General features: G+C 37.4%; 1 protein-coding gene across 4 annotated transcripts in view; it reads left to right on the top strand.

Annotated features, from left to right (window-relative positions):
• LOC105227654 (protein phosphatase 1 regulatory subunit 12A) overlaps positions 1-18,591 on the top strand; it is a 103,317-nt gene that overhangs the window by 23,676 nt on the left and 61,050 nt on the right. For 2 of the 4 annotated variants that reach the window (XM_049447711.1, XM_049447710.1), the window contains exon 2: positions 320-1,238. The exons of the other annotated variants lie outside the window; for them this stretch is intronic. In XM_049447711.1, the coding sequence (XP_049303668.1) occupies positions 549-1,238 (690 nt within the window). In that variant the 5' untranslated portion in view covers positions 320-548. The remainder of the gene's footprint in view (positions 1-319; positions 1,239-18,591) is intronic. 4 annotated transcript variants of the gene reach the window in all.

The following is an 18,591-nucleotide window of genomic DNA, read 5'->3' as shown; positions in this document are numbered from 1 at the left end:
AGTAAGTCGAGCGCACGCTGCTGAGCGCGGCGTTGGCTGTAGAGATGAAAAGAAGACAAGACTTTAAGCTGATTGTAATGCGATTCAATCGAGTTCAGTGAAGTGAAGTAAGCGCTTTTAAGGGATTTCGCGTAGCATAAGCACAGGCGCTAGCATATATGTGTAAAAAAAATGTAAGTTTGTGTTTACGTAACAGTGCACACATTGACAGTAATGCATGTAAAGACTGCAGTGAAAAGGAAAGCCTCCGCGCCATTGTGATTAAGTAGAGAACACAATGGACCTTAACTTATTTTTTCAACTTATATATCTACTAAAGGCAACGCGCGCATACTAGTGCAATATAAAACCGTAAAACGAACATAATAATTTGCGTGTATTTGTTGTGTAAAATGCGGCCAATTGAGCGAAAATGACTGAGACGCGCAAGCAACGCAACGCGCGCCAAACACACCAAGTGAATAATAAGCGAAAACACAAATTTAAGAAACGGCGGAAAACACGCGCGCGTGGCGAACAAAAAACAAGTAAACCAACAGCAGCAAACAATGATAATGGAGCGCTCGCCAACACAACAACACGTGGAATCGGTTTCAGGTGATGCGCCCAAAAAGCCGCCGCGCTTGAAAGCCAGCAACAGCGACAGGCGCGTGGGGGGTGACGTGAACGCTGGAGAACACAGCATTGCGGTGCAGAGTATGGACAAGCCGGGTAATGGTAAATCGAAGAAACGCCTACAATTCCATAGTCCGTTACTGACGGCGTCAACTACTGCACCGCACCACCCAGCACCAGCAGCGGCGACACGGTCAACACATGACATTGCCAGCGAAAGCGTTAAAGAAGACTACAGGCAACGCGGTATGCATGCCAAACAGCGCGCCAGCAGAAGAAATAAAGGAAGAACAGCAACGCCAACTGTTAGTGATAGTGTGGCAGCTTCTACTGCAACGCCTATATTTCCTGCGAGACCGACTTCGACACCGACACCGTCGGCTATAAAAAACGTCTACGCGTTGACAGCGCGCAAAGCGACAGCTGCTGCAGCGAAAACACCAGCATCAGCGCCAGCAACAAAAACAACAACAACGGCGACAGCTGTATGCGACATCAAGGTTGGCGGCGAGGGCGTTGACGAAGGCGGCGCGCAAATCCGCTTGGCGCGCGGCTGCACAAGCCTTATGTATGCATGTCAACATGGCGACATTGCCGAAGTTTTGGCACAGCTGCGTTCGCGGGTAAGTAGTTAAAGACGGTGGCGACGCGCTCGACCTGCGGTGGGTGCAGGCGCACGCTTGCATTCGGCGGATAAGCGCGCAAGAACTTTTAAAGTGGATGCGCACATATGTGCCATCATAGCGATTTAGCGCGTGCATACTTACAGTTATCGGCGACTTTTGCATGTGTGCGTGTGGTGGTTGGAAAATATTTTGTTTCCATGTGAGGTTATCTCGGAACTTATGATGATTCGTGTTGAAGTTTTATGTGTAATTTTTAGTTATTGGGATGAAATTAAGTGTAAAAATCAAGGTTTTGTGAAGAGATGAGTGGTAAGTTAAAGAGGGAATTTTTAACATTTTTCCTATCTCTTTTTGAAATTTTTAGATTGCCGGCTTCCCTTCCTGCTAATTCGAGCATAAAAATGAACATTTCGGAATTTTTCGGGTTTATGAGAGGCGCTTTCTCATCCTGAGTATGACGGAGAAGTTGTGAGCAAAGCTTTCGTTTTTAATCTTGTAACAATATGAAAAGGTTTCCCGAATATTTCCTTTCAAAAATTGTGATGGTTAAAGCTTTTGGTCGCTTAAAAATCAGAATCCCTTTCAGTAACTTACTTTCGCTTGTTTCGTAAACGGTATCTTTCGAAGTATTGTCGCTGTACCCATAAACTGTTCTCCAGGCTCTGAATCCTGAGACATTATCTACTGTAATATAAAGAAAAAGTTATGTACCCTTTTCTGAGTCCGGATGGACTAATTTTGTGTTGATTTTAGGACTAACTGGAGCTCCATAGATCTTTATACCTTCAAGACGACAAATTTGGTTTAGAAATCTTTATATATTAAAATTCAGACACGATCTTGAATATCGCGCCCTGACACTGCCTAAAGTTTAACCCTCCGCCACACACGCACACAATTAGTGTTGCAAAGTGTGTAAAATTTCGGTGATGAAGTGTTGCAATATTGTTTGCGCGGGCGTGGTCGTAACGCGCCTGCATGCATGCGACACTATAATCAGATCCGACGCTTCCTCAGCTGCTACTGCTTAGGTGAGTGTTTGCGCATTTCGAGCTCTCTTAGCTTCTACCGAAACTTTTATGTAAATCCACACCGCCGAACGCCTTCACACGTCGCTTGTCGACACATCCGGCTGCCGTGGCAAGCTCATGCATACACACATACGCATATATATGCACTTGTACAAATATGTGCTTAAAAACTCTCGACTGCCGCGCACGAGTGTGTATTTGTAGAGTTTAGTAACTCTTTACCTTGGCTCAGGCAATATTTTCCCCGAAAAGCAAACAAGTAAATAAGCAAACAAGCGGGAAAGTCAAAAAGTCTTCGACGTTGCCAAATGTTCCAGCGTGGTAGAAGGCAGCAACGAACTATTTAGCATGCCCTAGTGGGTAGCTGTGCAAGGGGTAAGGACAGCGGGTAGGTCACAGGCAAAGAATGCCTTTGAACGTGTCTCAGGTAGCAATGAAATGTGCGCACAACAAAGGTAGCAACTATTACCCCCCTCCCCCACAAAGTGGCAAGCAACCCAGCCACCGCCACTAGTTAAGCCCGGCTATGCCTAGGCCTCAGGGTTTGGTAAAGTTTTGCGCGTAATTTGAACAACAGATTTTATGGCGCACACGAGTGTCCTTGAAAAATTAAAGGCTTTAGCAGCAGATGAAGTGTGTGCGTGTGTGAGTTTGTGGGTGTGTGGGTAGTGGCACCAGCATTGCGCATTTGGCTAATATTTCGTGTTGCCTCAAAACAAATTCCGAGTATTAAGGCATAAGCGGTGCCTTTTCAAAGAAGTGGATTTTATTTGTATTTGAAAACGCCGCTGCCGGCAATTTAAAAGTGACTGTTTGTTTAGAACTGTATAACTTTTGCATGAAACGACTGCTGGCTTCCGCGAAAAATTAAATAAATTTATTCCTTGAAAGCACAAACACATATTTCTCCCTCCTAAAAAGCATTTTTATTCCTTTAATTAAACAAGGAGGGTCAGTTTGACCCTAAGCCATTTCCGTTTGGACTTTCCAATGCAGAAAATTTCTGTCGCTTTGCTCACATTTACTATTCGTTGGTAAATACTTGTTTGGTTCTTTGAATCCATTCAAAATGTATGGAACAGCCAAATGTTCCGTCCTTGTAATTCGACCAAGAATAACCAATCCCTTAATATTTGCGAAATAATAAAGTTTGATAACCATTACCGCCTTGTCTTTTTATAATTTTTTAGCGGCTGAGTAAGAAACCTCTAAATATGGAGCTAGAAAATCCAGAAGATCTGATTCAAACTGTAAACCCGGGATCTAGATCCTTGAATCAACATAGAATAGAGATCACATCGTCTCAATAGCGTCCTTCGGAATCCTGGAATATATCAACGAGCTGGATCTTTGTGAGCTCATGTGAGACAGTGGAGATGAAAATACAACTTGGGTAGCAATGCAAGCTGCAAACCGAACTCTGGCGGCTCCTTCTCTAGTTGTGGGTCGGAAGAAGTCATTGAAGGAGAAGGGCAGTGAACTTCCTCACGAATGGTTCAATGCTTGGGGGGGAAAAGAGAGGTCTACTCTCTATCAACTCCAGTTTCAGACCTAGTGACTATTGCAGCGTCTTCCAGGCCGAGGTTGCAGAGGTTAAGGTGGCAGTAGGTTAACTGCTCCGAAGTGCAGCCTCCTTCATAGAAGTGACCATCCCCTAGATAGCAGAGTGAACTTGAACTCATTAGCAATGCCTTCATGGCTGGTCGAAGAGTGTCTGACCTGGCTATCAATAATATCGAGTGTCTTTGAGATAAGACTGGTGTGGATGGCAGGCCACAGCGGAATCGCAGGAAACTGTAAAGAGAAGGCAATTAGAGCCGCTATCGGTAAAATGGGAGCGGATCGATGCTCCCGTATCCTCTTGTGTTCTAATACTAAAAAGCTGGACTTCACGGTAGCTTGGTCAGCACTGGGTCACCATCGATACATGTGCTGTCGCAAAAGTCTTTTGGCCCAAGATCGATCGCAAGAGATCTATTGATCTCTTTGCCCTCAGTAAGACTCCTCTCCCTATCTTATTGATTTCGGAATTTTTAGCATTAAAGACTAAACTGCGGACATTTGTAACTTAATAAAGATTATGTTTCTCGGTGACCACATTTTACCTTGTCCCAAGCTCCTAAAGACCGCGTGCACTAACAAGTTTTCAGACGAATACAATTTTTTTTTGGTGTTTTTGTTTAAAATTTTAACACAAAAGCTTTTGACTTTCTCATAAATTATGAGTCGCTTAACCAGCTGTAGTTCCTTTCACCACACCCCGCTCAACTTCGTATTTGATAAATAAAGCTTGTCTTCACTCAGATTTAAGTCACTTAATCTTTTGTCCGCACATTTACATGACTTCAATTAAAATTAATCGAAATTCATTAATTATTTTAACCCAAGCCCACTCACTTTCACCAGCCGAACGCTTTGATTGGCCTTCGTGCGGCGCTGCTCGTCGAATTAAAAGTTTTGAAATGTGTCAGCTAAAGGTCAAAGCTGGCATTTGTTGTTGTTTTCAAGTGACAGCTTCAAGTTTTGATTAACAGCGCTGACGTCATCGGCGTCAATAGCCGGCGTCGGTTAAAACAGCCGCGCGAAAGGAGCTCACGGAGCTTCAAGGCGTTTGTTTATGTTTAATTGACTTCCATCGACGGAAGTAGAGCTTTAAGGTCGTAGGGGTGATTACTTTAATTTTTTTATTTTTTTGTTGTAAGTGAAAAGACTTCTATTGACAACGGCGCTGACGTCGACCTCGTTGAGCTTGACAGTTTTGCATGCGATTTCCTTTTTCGTAGAGTTTTGTTGAAATTGCTAAATAGTTTTGGTGTAATTTATCCTTTACTTCCTTCTCTGTCTTCTTTGTGATTTCACTTTTTCTCTCTCACTCTCCCTTCTGTGGCCTGCGTCGCTTCCTACCCATCTCTTTTCGTCGGTGTTTGGATAATCGTCGCATGTTGAACTTTGCTTTCGCTAAAAATCATAGAGGTAACCGGCTATGGTGGAGAGCGGTATTAAATTCTAAAACGAAATAAAGCGAGTTGTCAAACTGACAGCAAATGGAGATGTAGTCGACGCACTGAAAAAGCGCGCTCATAAACTTATTGACGAAATCAAAGATGTTATTTGAAGCTGCGAAGTTTTTGCGCTCTAAAAGTGAGAGAGAGAAAGAGTGAAAAGATAGAGAGTGTAGATGTGCGTCTCCAATAGCCATCACTTGCACTCGGCATGTATATGTATGTTTGTTTATGTGGAATTTAATTGAAATTTGAAAAGTTTTTAATTGGTGCAAGATAAATGACGACCGGGGTCACGACATCTTGCCGTAACGGCAACTTGAGCCGTACTGTTTCGCCATTGAGAACGCATAATTGCCGCAAAAGTAATAGAATTTCGAATGCTTTCAATGCTGAGTGCTCTCTCCAGCGCTGAGTGTTTGCCTCGTTTAGCAGGCGACAAAACGAATTTGATTGCTTTGCATTGAAATTCGGGTGAAGGCTATTGAACGACATTAATTTTGCGGAAATAATTTCCAAAGTGGCAACCACAAAGGCACATTGTAAGTTTTCAGCCAACTAACCAAAATACAAATGCAAGTAGGAGATAAAGTAAATAAAATTTGAAAGGCGCAGATCGCAGCTTGGGGAAGAGATGACATTGAAACGTTTATCTTGATTTCGAACACACTTACGCTCATTCCAAGACTTTCATATATATATATTTTGGAAGATATTTGCCATTAGACTTACATAGCGTGTTGAGTAGAGATTAAGGTAAACTATATATGTATTTATATAGGAAATAACCTTGAATTAAATTAAGAAACTTGTGGAGCAATATACTCGTAATTGAAAGCGGTTCTTATTTAAGTAAATGTGCTTTAATGGGAAAATACGAAACTACGATAGAAGAATACGCAGAAATGTTTCATTAAACGCACTAACATTTAGTAAAGATTCAAGCCACTTTGAAAAGGAAAATGTTCTGATTTAAGTAACTGTGCTTTAAATGAGTCGGTAAATACGAAACCACGATAGAAAAACATGTAGAAATGTTTCATTAACCGCAGGAGCTTTTATAAGAAAATTATTTAGTGCCTGTGAAAGAAGAGAAGATCAAACTTAAGCTCCTAAAAGTATATATAGCAGCTGAGATATACATGTTTTACTTTAAACGATCTTCTTTTGGAGCAAAAAATTTTGTTGCCTACATTTAGGAGCACTTTACGGGTTTAGCGAAGTTACATACCCACTTTGATAACCAAAAAAATAATTTCAAAAGATTTAAAGTTAAATAAATTACAAAAGTTAACGGCGATTATATTGCAGCTCACCATAATTATGAGATTTGGACAATTTCTCAATCCGCAAAAAAGGCAATAATTATGCCCGAAAGCTTTGAATAACAATTACTAGAAGAGCACGAATGAGCTCACTGACTAATATCAGTTCCAAAATGTCCTCATCATTATTTAATTTTTAAGGTCATAAGTATTTTTTATAATGTTACGATTCACCGGTATTTGGTGACAAATTTTCATATTGACGAAAATGCAGTTTTAATTTAGATACCCTTTAGCAAAGAGAACACAATAACTAAAAGTTGGCAATCTTTTGTGAGCTTGCCTCAAGGTAAGAGTAGTGAAAACACATCCTTGTGAAAACATTCTCAGAGAGACATTATGAGTTGGTTGGGCTTAGAGGATTGGCTTAGTAAAAACCATGCCTTCCTTTTTAATATCTATTATCTATACCTATTATATTTTATATTTAGAATATTGTAAACAGTCAGCTATTTTCTACATTTTCCACACCACTCCACGTAACATTACATTGCAAAAATAAAAAAATAGTTTAATTTTTTTTTGCAGCAAAGTCCAATATATTTATAGCAATCAGTCTGCTTTTCGCTCAATTCCACATTCTTAATCGTTTACTTATGTAATATGCCATCAGCTCGAATGACTTTTCGGCAAATACTTCTGTGCGTGACAAAGCCAGCGTCACTCGTATCCTGTGGATTAAGTACTCTTGTATATTTTTAGGCGCACCAACGCACCAGTCATTCTTGTTTGGCTTTCGGCATTAAATGCTTTGCTAACCTTGAGCCAAATTTTACGCATTATGCTTTCTTCACTACGACTACACATACATATATACACATAAATACATACATGCATACTAACATATAAATGTACCCACAATTTTACACGCACACCTTGAGACGTGCCACTAAATAGCGGTTTAGGTTATTACAAGTGTTTCGAGCCGTTCAATTCACCGCAAAGGCATTCATCTGTCATAGCAAATACTTCGTTTGTAACAATTATGTCATATTAGCCGCATATCAATTGTCAACATCTGCGCGAATGGTGCGAGGGTTGATTTTTGCTTTTGACTGGATTTCTAGCACAGCCCCTTTGACCCAATTTCGGTTGAATGAAGTGAGCAAACAAAAAGTTGTGACACACTTTTCAACGCAATTTTGCCGCTGGTGGTGTATTTTTGAATGACAGTCAGTGTGTGTGTGTTTTTATAACTGTGGCAGAACCTGCGAATTTGAGTGATTCTAAGCTCTGCTGTTTGCATAACAAATTTTCGATTAAAGTTTCTTACTCGTGTTGAATTTCGTGGCAGAGAAAACATTGATATATTGCCTGCTTAAGCAAGTGAGTGCTGAAAGAATAATAATAATAAATTTTCTTTGGAAAATTCTAGGTTAGTTGACATGGGAGTATAAAGTTTTCAAAGATATACTTAATTGAAATTTCGGTAGTTTGAGTTATAAAGGTAAAAAGTCTATTTGGGTTTCCTCTATTTATTAAATTGTATACCTTTTTAATTTCTGATTTTTTATTCTTATCCTTTACATTAAAAAAAATAAAATTAATAACGTTGCCTACATTGCGGCGCAAAATTTAACGTAAAGTGAAGACAAACACCTAACATATTTTCGAATATTACATCAAAGCATACCACAAGGCTTGGACAACTTTTACATAGCCTAGAAACATTAAGAAATTACATACTAAAACTAAGAGATATTTGAGAAACTACTTAATACGTGCTTGGCGAATCAATTCATCGTTGAAAAAGTCGCGAAAAATAGCAAATAGTCTTCACACATTCACTACAGCGTTTGGTTGCGATCCCAGCTAATTTGTCTGGAAGTAGATAATACAGCCAAATGGTTTCAGTTAAACAAATATTATTGAGGTCTAAGAATTCAAAATATGTCTTGGGGTTTATTGGTGCCAGAAAGCTTTTTGAAGTTTGGAACCGTCTCTAGTCTGAAAATAATAATTATTGTATTATAGTCAGAGAAAATTCGTTTTTCCTTGCAAGTTTAACAGCTTTGAAGTATTGAGCGATTCTGCTATAACCCATACAAGCTCTAGGCCGAAGTAGCTGGAGGCATATATTAATAATGCTCAGTGCTACAAAAAAATATGAGCTCATCAATGCCAACATTTCTTTCGCCTGTCGGAGTGAAATCTCACCTTACTTCAGTAGGCTGTACTCTGGAATGGTAAGCTTACTTTAATGACAGCCTTTCTTCTTTAAAGAGACTTCTCAACAATTTATTACTTAACAGTCATATCAACTCTTCCGCTTTGTTCAATTCATTCCTCTCGCCTCCACTGACTATATCTCGCTCACATATCTTGGAGAGATATGATCATGGAAAAGATATGACAAGAGCTGTCCGCGCGGTCTAAGAAAAGTATATTATATATATACTTTATATATACTTTACAGGGCCTTCGACCAAGCCAACTTTTCATAGAAAAAAGGACATTCAGTAAAAATATCAATCTACATTGTGGCAGCGATCGATGCCGATTTATACTTACTCTAAGTTTGATTAAACAACATTCAAGATCATTCAAGACTTCATCTCATTATCTTCTCCAATCACAACCGCACAATGAACACCATACAATTTAGTTGTTGCTGCGGCGTTTAGGGAGCGCTTGTTGAACTCTTCACAGCAGCAATTGCTCTCTTTCATCAATGACTTCCTGCAATTCACCGGGAAATATCAAACTTGAAAAGCAACTTCGTTTTATGAGCTCTACGCTCAACTGGCGGGCGCACATGCAAGTGTGTGTGTGTGCTGGACCATAGTGCGCCAACAACAAATAGCAAATGTAGTGCAAAGATTGCGGAAATCATTCAAAGCCATCTTGGCTCAACAAGCAATCAAGGCGAAGTGCAAGGAGGAGCACAATGAGCAAGCTCAAGTGCGAACAATGTCGACGGCAAAGTCGAAACAATGTTGGCTTTAGCAGCTCTGGGCTAAACTTTTGTAATTTGGTTGCTGCTGTTGTTGCCCTTGTTCTTGTTGTTGTAGGTGTTGGTTTTGTTTCGCATTATTCTGGTTTTGTGAGTTGCTTTTGTTTTTGCATTTGCTGTGTGCAACTTTTGTCTGTTGTTTGGCTATCCAATTTTTGAGCCAACGCTCGAATGTGTCAGAAGCAACTCATTTCGTGCTGATCTAAATGGCACTTCCCCCGCTGCTCGGGCAACACTTGCAGTCCCCCCACACACACACATACACAGACTTATGACGAGTTAACACAGAGCTCCGCTCAGCCCGCTTGAGCACAGCAGGTGTGAATTATTTATTTTCACTTAAAAGTGAAAAACGCTGCTAAAAGTTTCAAAAAGTCAAGCTCCAACTTCGGTTGGTTGTGTATGTGTGTAAAATGAAAAGTATGTGCGTATGTGGGTGGATGTGTAGGTGAGTCCGAGCAGCTGCGTTCAAGGTGTGCGCTACGAATGTCCACATATGTGCGCGCGTGTGTGTGCGTGGCTTTGTGGCAAGCAGTTCAGAAATCAAAATAAATGTTGTTGTTGTTGTTGTTTGGTGTGCTTGCTTGACGCAGCTTGGCTCGACTTGGCCACTCGGTGGCTTGGTTAGATAAACAAAGTTCATAAGAAGAACCGTCCCGGTGAAGTTGGCGCCGGCGGCGGAGGCAGGTGTCGGCTGGCAGATGCTCTTGCGTCTTGTCGTTACCGCATAACTCCTCGGCACATTTGGGAGTTCACGCAGTTAAACAACTGTTGGCGTTGGGGAGTGGGACAAAAGCAACAAAAACAACAGCAGGAGCAACAGTGTCAGCGCCAAGGGCGGGCTGTGCAAATACTTGCATATATGTAAGTAAGTGTGTGTGTTTGTGTATGCTTGGCCGAAAGAGTAAAGATTAAATAGGTTTGCGGCACGTTTGGGGAGCTGTAGCGGGTGAATTTCAAATTACATTAATTCAAATTGTATGAGCGCGTATACACAAGCTATGAGCAACACACACCGACACACCCTCACCCACATGGGGTATCATTAAAACTTGCACCTGAGGGGCAGGGTGTAAATTAATATGGAATTAAGATAAGCGGAAAATGAAAATACAAACATACATATATAGACGCTGACACATACATATGTATACATATACATATATACATATATAAAAACACACTCATTTATTCCAACTTCTGTCTGTGTCACAGGTGAGAGCGCAGCGCTGTTACATACGTGCGTTGTATACCTTTCAAAAACTTTTGTTTAAACCCACGTATATGTGCATTGTAATATTTACGCACATATACAGCCGCGTTGTGGCGATTTATGCATCAACTCCTTCCTCTGTTCCCTTGAAAGCAGGTGCGCGCACTTCTTCAAAATACTCTGTGAACTTCTTCACTTCTCTATTGTTTGCCTCCGATTCTGCTGTTGTCTGCCAACGGAATTTGCTTTAATCTAGATAGAATATTTTACCAAATATGTAACTTTTAGCCTTGCACACACACACACATGCAAACTTATGTGGAAGCCCCCATTACGCTGCTGCATTTGCATATTTATGCCTGTGAGTGAGTGCAATCGGGGTTTGTGGGAGCACAGTGGGCAAAAGAACACACTTTTATATTGAAAAAAAAAATAGAGATTCATAAATTATTTTATTATTAGTATTTGCATAAATACATATACCTGAAATTTATTTGTTGTACAAAACAATTTATTAGAAATATCTGTTTTATTTTTATTTTATGACTAGTGAAATTAAAAGAAATATTATTTTATGTCAAATGACCACAACACAAAAAAAAATTAAAAATATATTAATAAAAAATTGCTTAAAAATTATAAAAAAAAATTAAAAAATATTAATAAAAAAAATAAATTATTTAAAAAAAAGTTAAAAAATATTAATAAAAAAATAAATTATTTAAAAAAATTATAAAAAAATATTAATAAATTTAAAATTTAAAAACATAATTGAACATCACATTTCGCAAAATTAAATTTAAAGACCTAAAAGATCAACTAAGTATATTTATAGATCTTATGCAACTCTGAGCAACAGTGTGCTTGTTTATAAATATTTTGTTCCAAAACCTATAATTACTTTATGTTGATGGAGTAGGACACAAAAAAACACAAAAAATTTTGAAACTATAAAAAAACATTTGTTCCTAAAAAAAATACGCTTATATTACATTCATCTGAAATTGTAGAGTGGCCAATAAGGCAAATATTTTCTTTATTTCAATTTACTTCGCTCTTGAAAAATAACTTACATTAAAATGCAACTCTGTTATAAAGTGTTTAATACTTCTTTTACTTGGACAAAATGTATACGTTTATTACCTATTACATAGTATAGCAAAATTTCAATACTTTTAATTTTGATAATTTTATATGTAGTTGGCAACCCTGTTACGCTATTATTCGGTAGAATTATTGCGTTATTCAAAAATGTTTGAGTTGTTAAGGTATTCTATTTAATTCTCAAAGTTAACATTTTCATATAGATGGCAACTCTATCAGATAACATGCTTATATTTGTTTATAAAGTGCAAAAAATGTAAAATGCTAATGAGAAAATGTATACGTTTTTATTGTTCATTCATATATTTGGTTTTAAAATTGTTTTAACTAGTTGGCAACCCTGTTATGATACTTTTTAGTAGAAGGATTACGTTTTCATCATTATATATTCGAAAAAAGAAATTTTGAATGTATTTGATTTTTATAATTTTGAACTAATTGGCAACCCTGTTATGATAATTTTCGGTAGAAGCAATGCATTACGGTTTTATCACTCATCTATTATATTTTCGAAATTAATTTTGTTTCCATATATTTGGTTCTAATAATTTTTGAACTAGTTGGCAATCCTGTTATTAAAAGGGTATTCTGGTCTAGGATTTTGAAAAAATCGATTTCTTTTGCATATTTTGAAAATCAAAAATATGACCTTGGAATGATTTTTCAAAATTCGACTTATTTTCGGAGATACAGTTGATTTTAGACGTATCGTCCGTGTTCACAATACTTGTCTCCCAAACTTTAAACGCGTTTTTCTCGAAACTACTTTTTTTAGGTGGTTGGCATCATATCTCAAGTTCTACTGAACCGATTCCTTTTAAATTTGGTATATATCTACTTTATACAATGCGTATCGTGTCTGCCTTGGATTTCCAAAATTTTTGATTTGAAGTATTTTTAAAAAATCGAAAAGTTCGAAAAAATCGGGTTGAAATTTTTTTTTCAAGTCGATGCCATTTTGTTATTTATTCGAAATTTCAAAATCTATAATTTTGACTGAAAAGTTTTGCCTAATATATTAGGAGTTTTGTATTTTTATTGTTGTGTACATTACGCTATTTTTAACTACGTTGGCAACCCTAAAAATAGTTAAATATACTTTTTGAGATCCTAATAATTTTGTATACACCGGGAAGTGTTTTTACTGTAAAAAGCCCGTAGGAACTATCTAAATAATATAATAAAGTACTGCATATAATAATAATATAATTTATCTGACAAAATTTTGTATCTGGCAACTGTTTCCGAGACATGTGCTATACGAGTACTCTTCGGCTCTCATTTAGCGCCGCAAGGCCAGCTTACTCCTCCAAGCATAGTTTTCTCATTTGTCCTTGTCCCCTAAAAATCGTAAGATCACAATAAAAAAATATGTTGCCTACTTTTAGGCATACGTTAGTCAAGACGCACACCTAATTCAGTATTTTACTGTTAACTGACTTTATCACAGATTCATGTTCTCCAACAACTTATGAATTATAGAAAAATTAAAAAAGTGAGATCAAATGTTCTGCCCTCCAATGTATAGTATCGTCCCACTGTGCTTGCTTAGTATGCAAAGCTAAGCGCGAAATTCTTCGAGTTGTGCATAATTTTTTTGTCGGTCCACTCTTTTTGTGCTGCACTGTATTTGCGATTCCTGATAGTGAAAGAGGTTGCCGCGCATATATTACTATATTTTGCAATTACAACCGACGCACACGGGTGCCGCAATACACACACACACACATATGAATATAGATACAAATTACACATACGCGCATGCAGATGAACGACTCTGCGGGCAGAGCTTGCTTTGTAAGCCCCTATGCGTGCGTTGGCATGCAAGCTGTGGCATTAACTATGCTGCAACAACAACAACAGCAGCTTAACGAAAGTAGAAAAAAACCGAAACTTTAATAAATACAACAAACCGATAGTGTGCTGCGAAGACAGTGAGTGCAGAACACAACATCAACACGCACAAACACACATAAACACAGAAAGTGTGGTAGCAGCAGCTGCGGCAGCAACGCCAGCATCAAATGTCAAGTGACAATGAAAGGAAAATATTAAAAAATACTCAAGCGGGGCGCACTGACATGACCTGACGCACAGCACCACTCGACTGGGTGCTCCGGCTGTCTGGCGGCTGCTGCACCCTCGCCTCGTATGTTATGCGCCCGAATGTATGCTGCCCAGTTGCAGGTTCGTGCGCTTGTGTGTCGCGCTGTCAGCCTCAATTCCATTTCGCTCGCTGTGTGCCGCCCGTTCAGCCAGTTCCGTCAGCTCTCAGCTCTGCTGGCATTGCACTACATTTTGCAATGGCACACTTTAGAATTTAGAAAGCGTACAAGCAATGCACTTCCCCTCCTCCACACACACATACACACACTTAAACGCATGCATACTTGTAGTTGTGTATAAAATACTTTTATGTGTGTATGTGTGTGTAGAAATGTTGTAATTTATTATGTACACAAGCGTGTTTGGTTTTGCATTTGAACTGCGCTCAAATGAAGCTCCCGGTTGTTGTTGATGTTTTTTGGAAAATATTTGTTTGTTAGACCAAAAATCCTGCTGTTTGCTCTCTTAAACTGCTGGCCTACTGGCAGATTGATTGCTTGCGAAAAATTATTAAGGAGTCATGTGTGCTTGCCTACACTGTCGTTAATGTTTGCAGAACTAAGTGTTAGTGGGTGTCGTATTTGGAGCGCAACTTTTGATTCTTGAAAACCTAAACGACAAAACTTGGATAAGTTAAATTTTCAAAAATAGTTTAAAGTTAAACTTCTCTAATTTAAAAATTTTATTTTAAGCAAAATGTGAAATAATCAAAATATTATATAATTTTTCAACAAATTTTCTTCTCACATAAAAAATGAAATATTTTATTCGAATTTTAACAAAGAAATTCTGAAATTTTTGGAAAAAAATATTTTAAACTCGGCCATTGCGACACGATTTCCGGTAACTCGAAAAAAGAAAAGAAAGAAAAATCCGTGCTTTAGGTGAAACCTTAACAGAGAAGTTGGACCAAGGAAAAAAACGGAAAAATGAATTTTTGGAAGTAAATTTTACAAAAAAATTAAAATTTCCCGATTTTTTTCCAAATAATTGTAATAGAAAAAAATGCTTTGTCCAAGTATTTAAGAATTCTTTGAGATACTACGACCTGTAAAAAATTTCATGAAGATCAGTTAGATATGCCTCGAGAAATCATGTTAGGCGATTTCAAAAAAACACAGTTTCGAGGAAAACGCATGTAAAGGCGGCGCACTCAGTCTAGCTTGCCTCGAGCGTACAAGATTCAAGGCTGCAACTCCGAAACTATTACTCGGATCAACTTGAAAACAATAGACTATATCCGAGAGGTGTTTTAAAATTTAATAAAACATTAAAAAATCAATTTTTTGAAAACCGTAAACCCGTGTAATCCTTTAATGATACCTATGTATATGAGGGTTGCCTTTCATATTTCAGGATTAGGGAATGAAAACAAATATCATCGAAAATTACCTTATTGTTTATAATAAAATTTTTCGTCAGGAAACTCTTTCTGAAATAAATACATGCCAAGTAGGCTTTTGTCTAGAGCCCTAATGCCACTTTTCACTTATCCAAATATAAATTATAGTACAATGTTGCCTACATTTAGGCATATTTTAGCCAAGTTGTAAACCAAATACATTGTCTTGGATTTGTTTGATATCTATTAAAGTTTTCCTACTCCTTTTTGTATTAAATACAGTTAAAACTACTCCTATTTAGGCACCCTTTGTTTACATTTGCTTGCCTATGTGCAAATAAATTGCTGAGTATGTGTTGAACTAGAATAAATGAGCATCGAAGTTGAGCAGGAAAAACAGCTAGCCGAAAGCATTGTGCTCAGGCATTTTTCTTGTACAACACTTTATTGCTTTTCCAGCAGACATTTGTGCTAAATACTTGAAGAAAAGTCGTTCATATATCCAGCCATATGTACATTTATAATGAATAATACACGTATGTATAGTAGGAAAATTCACATTTTTTAATTACAGGATATATAAGTCGAATTAATGTACATAGAAGCTTGATAAACTGTATGAAGTATTTTTTATATCTTAACAATAACTTGAAGAGTGATCCTCATCGGCGCCAAAATTTTTTTGAAAGGGAAATTGAGTTAGCTTCTTAAAAGAGAGAAATAGGTAAACTCTTCAAAGGGACTATATAATTTATTTTAGTATGTAATAAGGATATATTTTAAATAGCTTTTCTTTGCTTGAAAATTTTGTAGACCTCTACAAGGAATTTGCTGCAAAACGCGTCTGTTTACTTTAAATGTTAAACTGCCAGCTTGCTTCATCCCATCGACTAGTCACCGCACGCTGCTATAAATATTTTTCGCCTAAATGTATGCTTCAACTATTTGCCACATTTTATTTAGCGAAAATATTTTGGTCATTTCTCAACACACATTTAACCAAATGTCATATTAGAAGTAAAATGTAATGCTAGAAATAATTTTTGTTTCGTAAACGTGCGGAGGTATGCTGACTGTAGGCAATTCGCTTTGTAATCACACATTCTGTTCGCTATTTAGAATGATTTGCATTTTTTTGACATTAGTATTTCCATATCAGTGATTTCAAATGGTCCATACAAATAGGAGAGGTTAACAGGCACCAATAACATAAGAGGTTAGAAATATATGTTTGTATGGATATAGATAGACTGCTTCTGTAAAGATATGCAGCGAGAAGTTAGGTTGCAATTTAAGAAAATCGAAACATAAATAAAATAGTAGATATACTTTTACCTATATAACTATTTTCTAGTATATAAAAGAACTAAAAATAGTTTGGATAACACTCTTTTTCAAAGTAATTTAATACAATATTTTTCCTGAGTAGTTAATGTTCCTGTAAAAGTACCAAGGTGCTCGGAAATCTCTAGTTGGAAGTCACCATAGAATTGAAAATTATTGTTGATACTAAAAATAGGTTTGTGACTCGGCTAAAAATTAGTGTTGAGCGCGCCAAAATGTAGGCAACATTTTATATACTTCATGATAATATGAAAACTTTTTGAGTTTAAACTTCAAGTCAGACTTTACAAAACGATACCAACATTTTCTCTCTAAACGAAGTATAGGAAAGGCAATTTTTTCGCCAAAAAGGTTCATTATTTATACAAATACATAATATATGTATATAGTATTTGCGTTCAACGTATTATTGCTGTACTTATGTATTTATTTTTTATTGTGTCATTATGCTAATGACAAATTTCTGGTATTGCTTATATAATATATATGTCTAATGAATTCACAGTTACACTCGTGTAATTGTATATGTATGACTTTCTGTGGTCTCTATGTGTGTGTGCTTTGAGGGCAGAGGGTGATGTTGAACTACTCATGGAAATTAATGAGCTCTCCTATTATGTTTGTAAGTGTATTGTGTATGTATGTGTAGGTGTGTGTTTGCGTGAGTGTGTGTGTATGGGTGCAGATGCGGTGATGTGAGTACTTAGCATATTCGCAGCAAAGGCAATGATGCTGAAGAACTAAGCTTAATTTGTGGCGTGCGTTTGACAGTCTTCATAAGAAATATTTAGAGACAAGTCTTTAAAATTTTAACATTTGCTTATTATGTCTTTGATACAATTTCTCTTTCCTTTCACTTTCAGGTAAGAGACTTCAAATTACGGTAAAATTTTTAACTTGTAAGCTTGGTAGCTGTGATAAGGTATTTATGTGTTTATGCTCTCAAAGAGTATTATATTATTACAATATTTTTTTCTTCCACGTTGTCAACAAAAAGTGGAGCTCAACAAAAAATAGCAATGGCGAGAAGTTGAACTTCAGAAAAAGGTTTCATATAGCGTTTAATGCTTAACTCATAAGTGAATAATAAACACGAGTTTACGGCTTTTCTTTAACGAAAACCTCGACTCCAGCGATGTATAGCAGGATCAACATCTATTGACTGGATACTGTTCAGTACAGATTCAAGCATCACTTAAAATTTTTTCTAAAACTTTAATTCTAAAACGGTTAACGTTAGCCATTAGCCCTAAAGAGTAGTGTTTGAGTTAAGTTAAACAAATATTTTATGTTTTTTTGTTCTATGTTCTATGTATGTTATGTTGGTTCGTGTTTATGGGAGGTGTTTCATGTTGGACAACGAAACAAATAATAAACTCGAGTTTTTTGCGCAAATCTGGAGACCATTTCTAACTCTATTTCCGTAGATAGTAACTTAACGCACCTAAGCCCCATCTTTTGTATGAATTCTTAGCAGACAAACTAACTGCAATCAACAAACTTGCCTAACCTACCTCCACCTTTCTCATGTTGATCTCACTCAGTTTTATCGCAAAGTTTTAAATATCTCCAATCATCGCTAATTCTTCATGTCACAGCACAATTTCGTTTTCGCTCATTACGACAATTACTCGAAATGGATTTCCTTGAGCCACCTTAGCGTTTTCTCCGCATTTTAGCAGCCAAGGCGAACATCAACTATTCAGTGCCAATCAGTTGTCTTGACGCGCCTTCCAAGCGCAATCGTAATTTCATTAAAAGCTTCACGTTTCTGACAACGAAATTTGCTGACTCCGCATCTTCGAGTCTTTCGGCCTGTCCTACCCGCTCGTTTTGTCTGGTCTTTGCCAGCGCAGCAATTTCCTTTGTCGTCTTCGTCTTCGTCGTCAGTTTTTTGTCACTTCCTTGCGACATTGGTGTTGTTGTTGTT

The sequence above is a fragment of the Bactrocera dorsalis genome, chromosome 2 (genome assembly GCF_023373825.1).
Source record: "Bactrocera dorsalis isolate Fly_Bdor chromosome 2, ASM2337382v1, whole genome shotgun sequence".
NCBI lineage: Eukaryota > Metazoa > Arthropoda > Insecta > Diptera > Tephritidae > Bactrocera > Bactrocera dorsalis.
The sequence above is the reverse complement of the archived record's forward strand: the minus strand, read 5'-3'. Positions and strand labels throughout refer to the sequence as shown.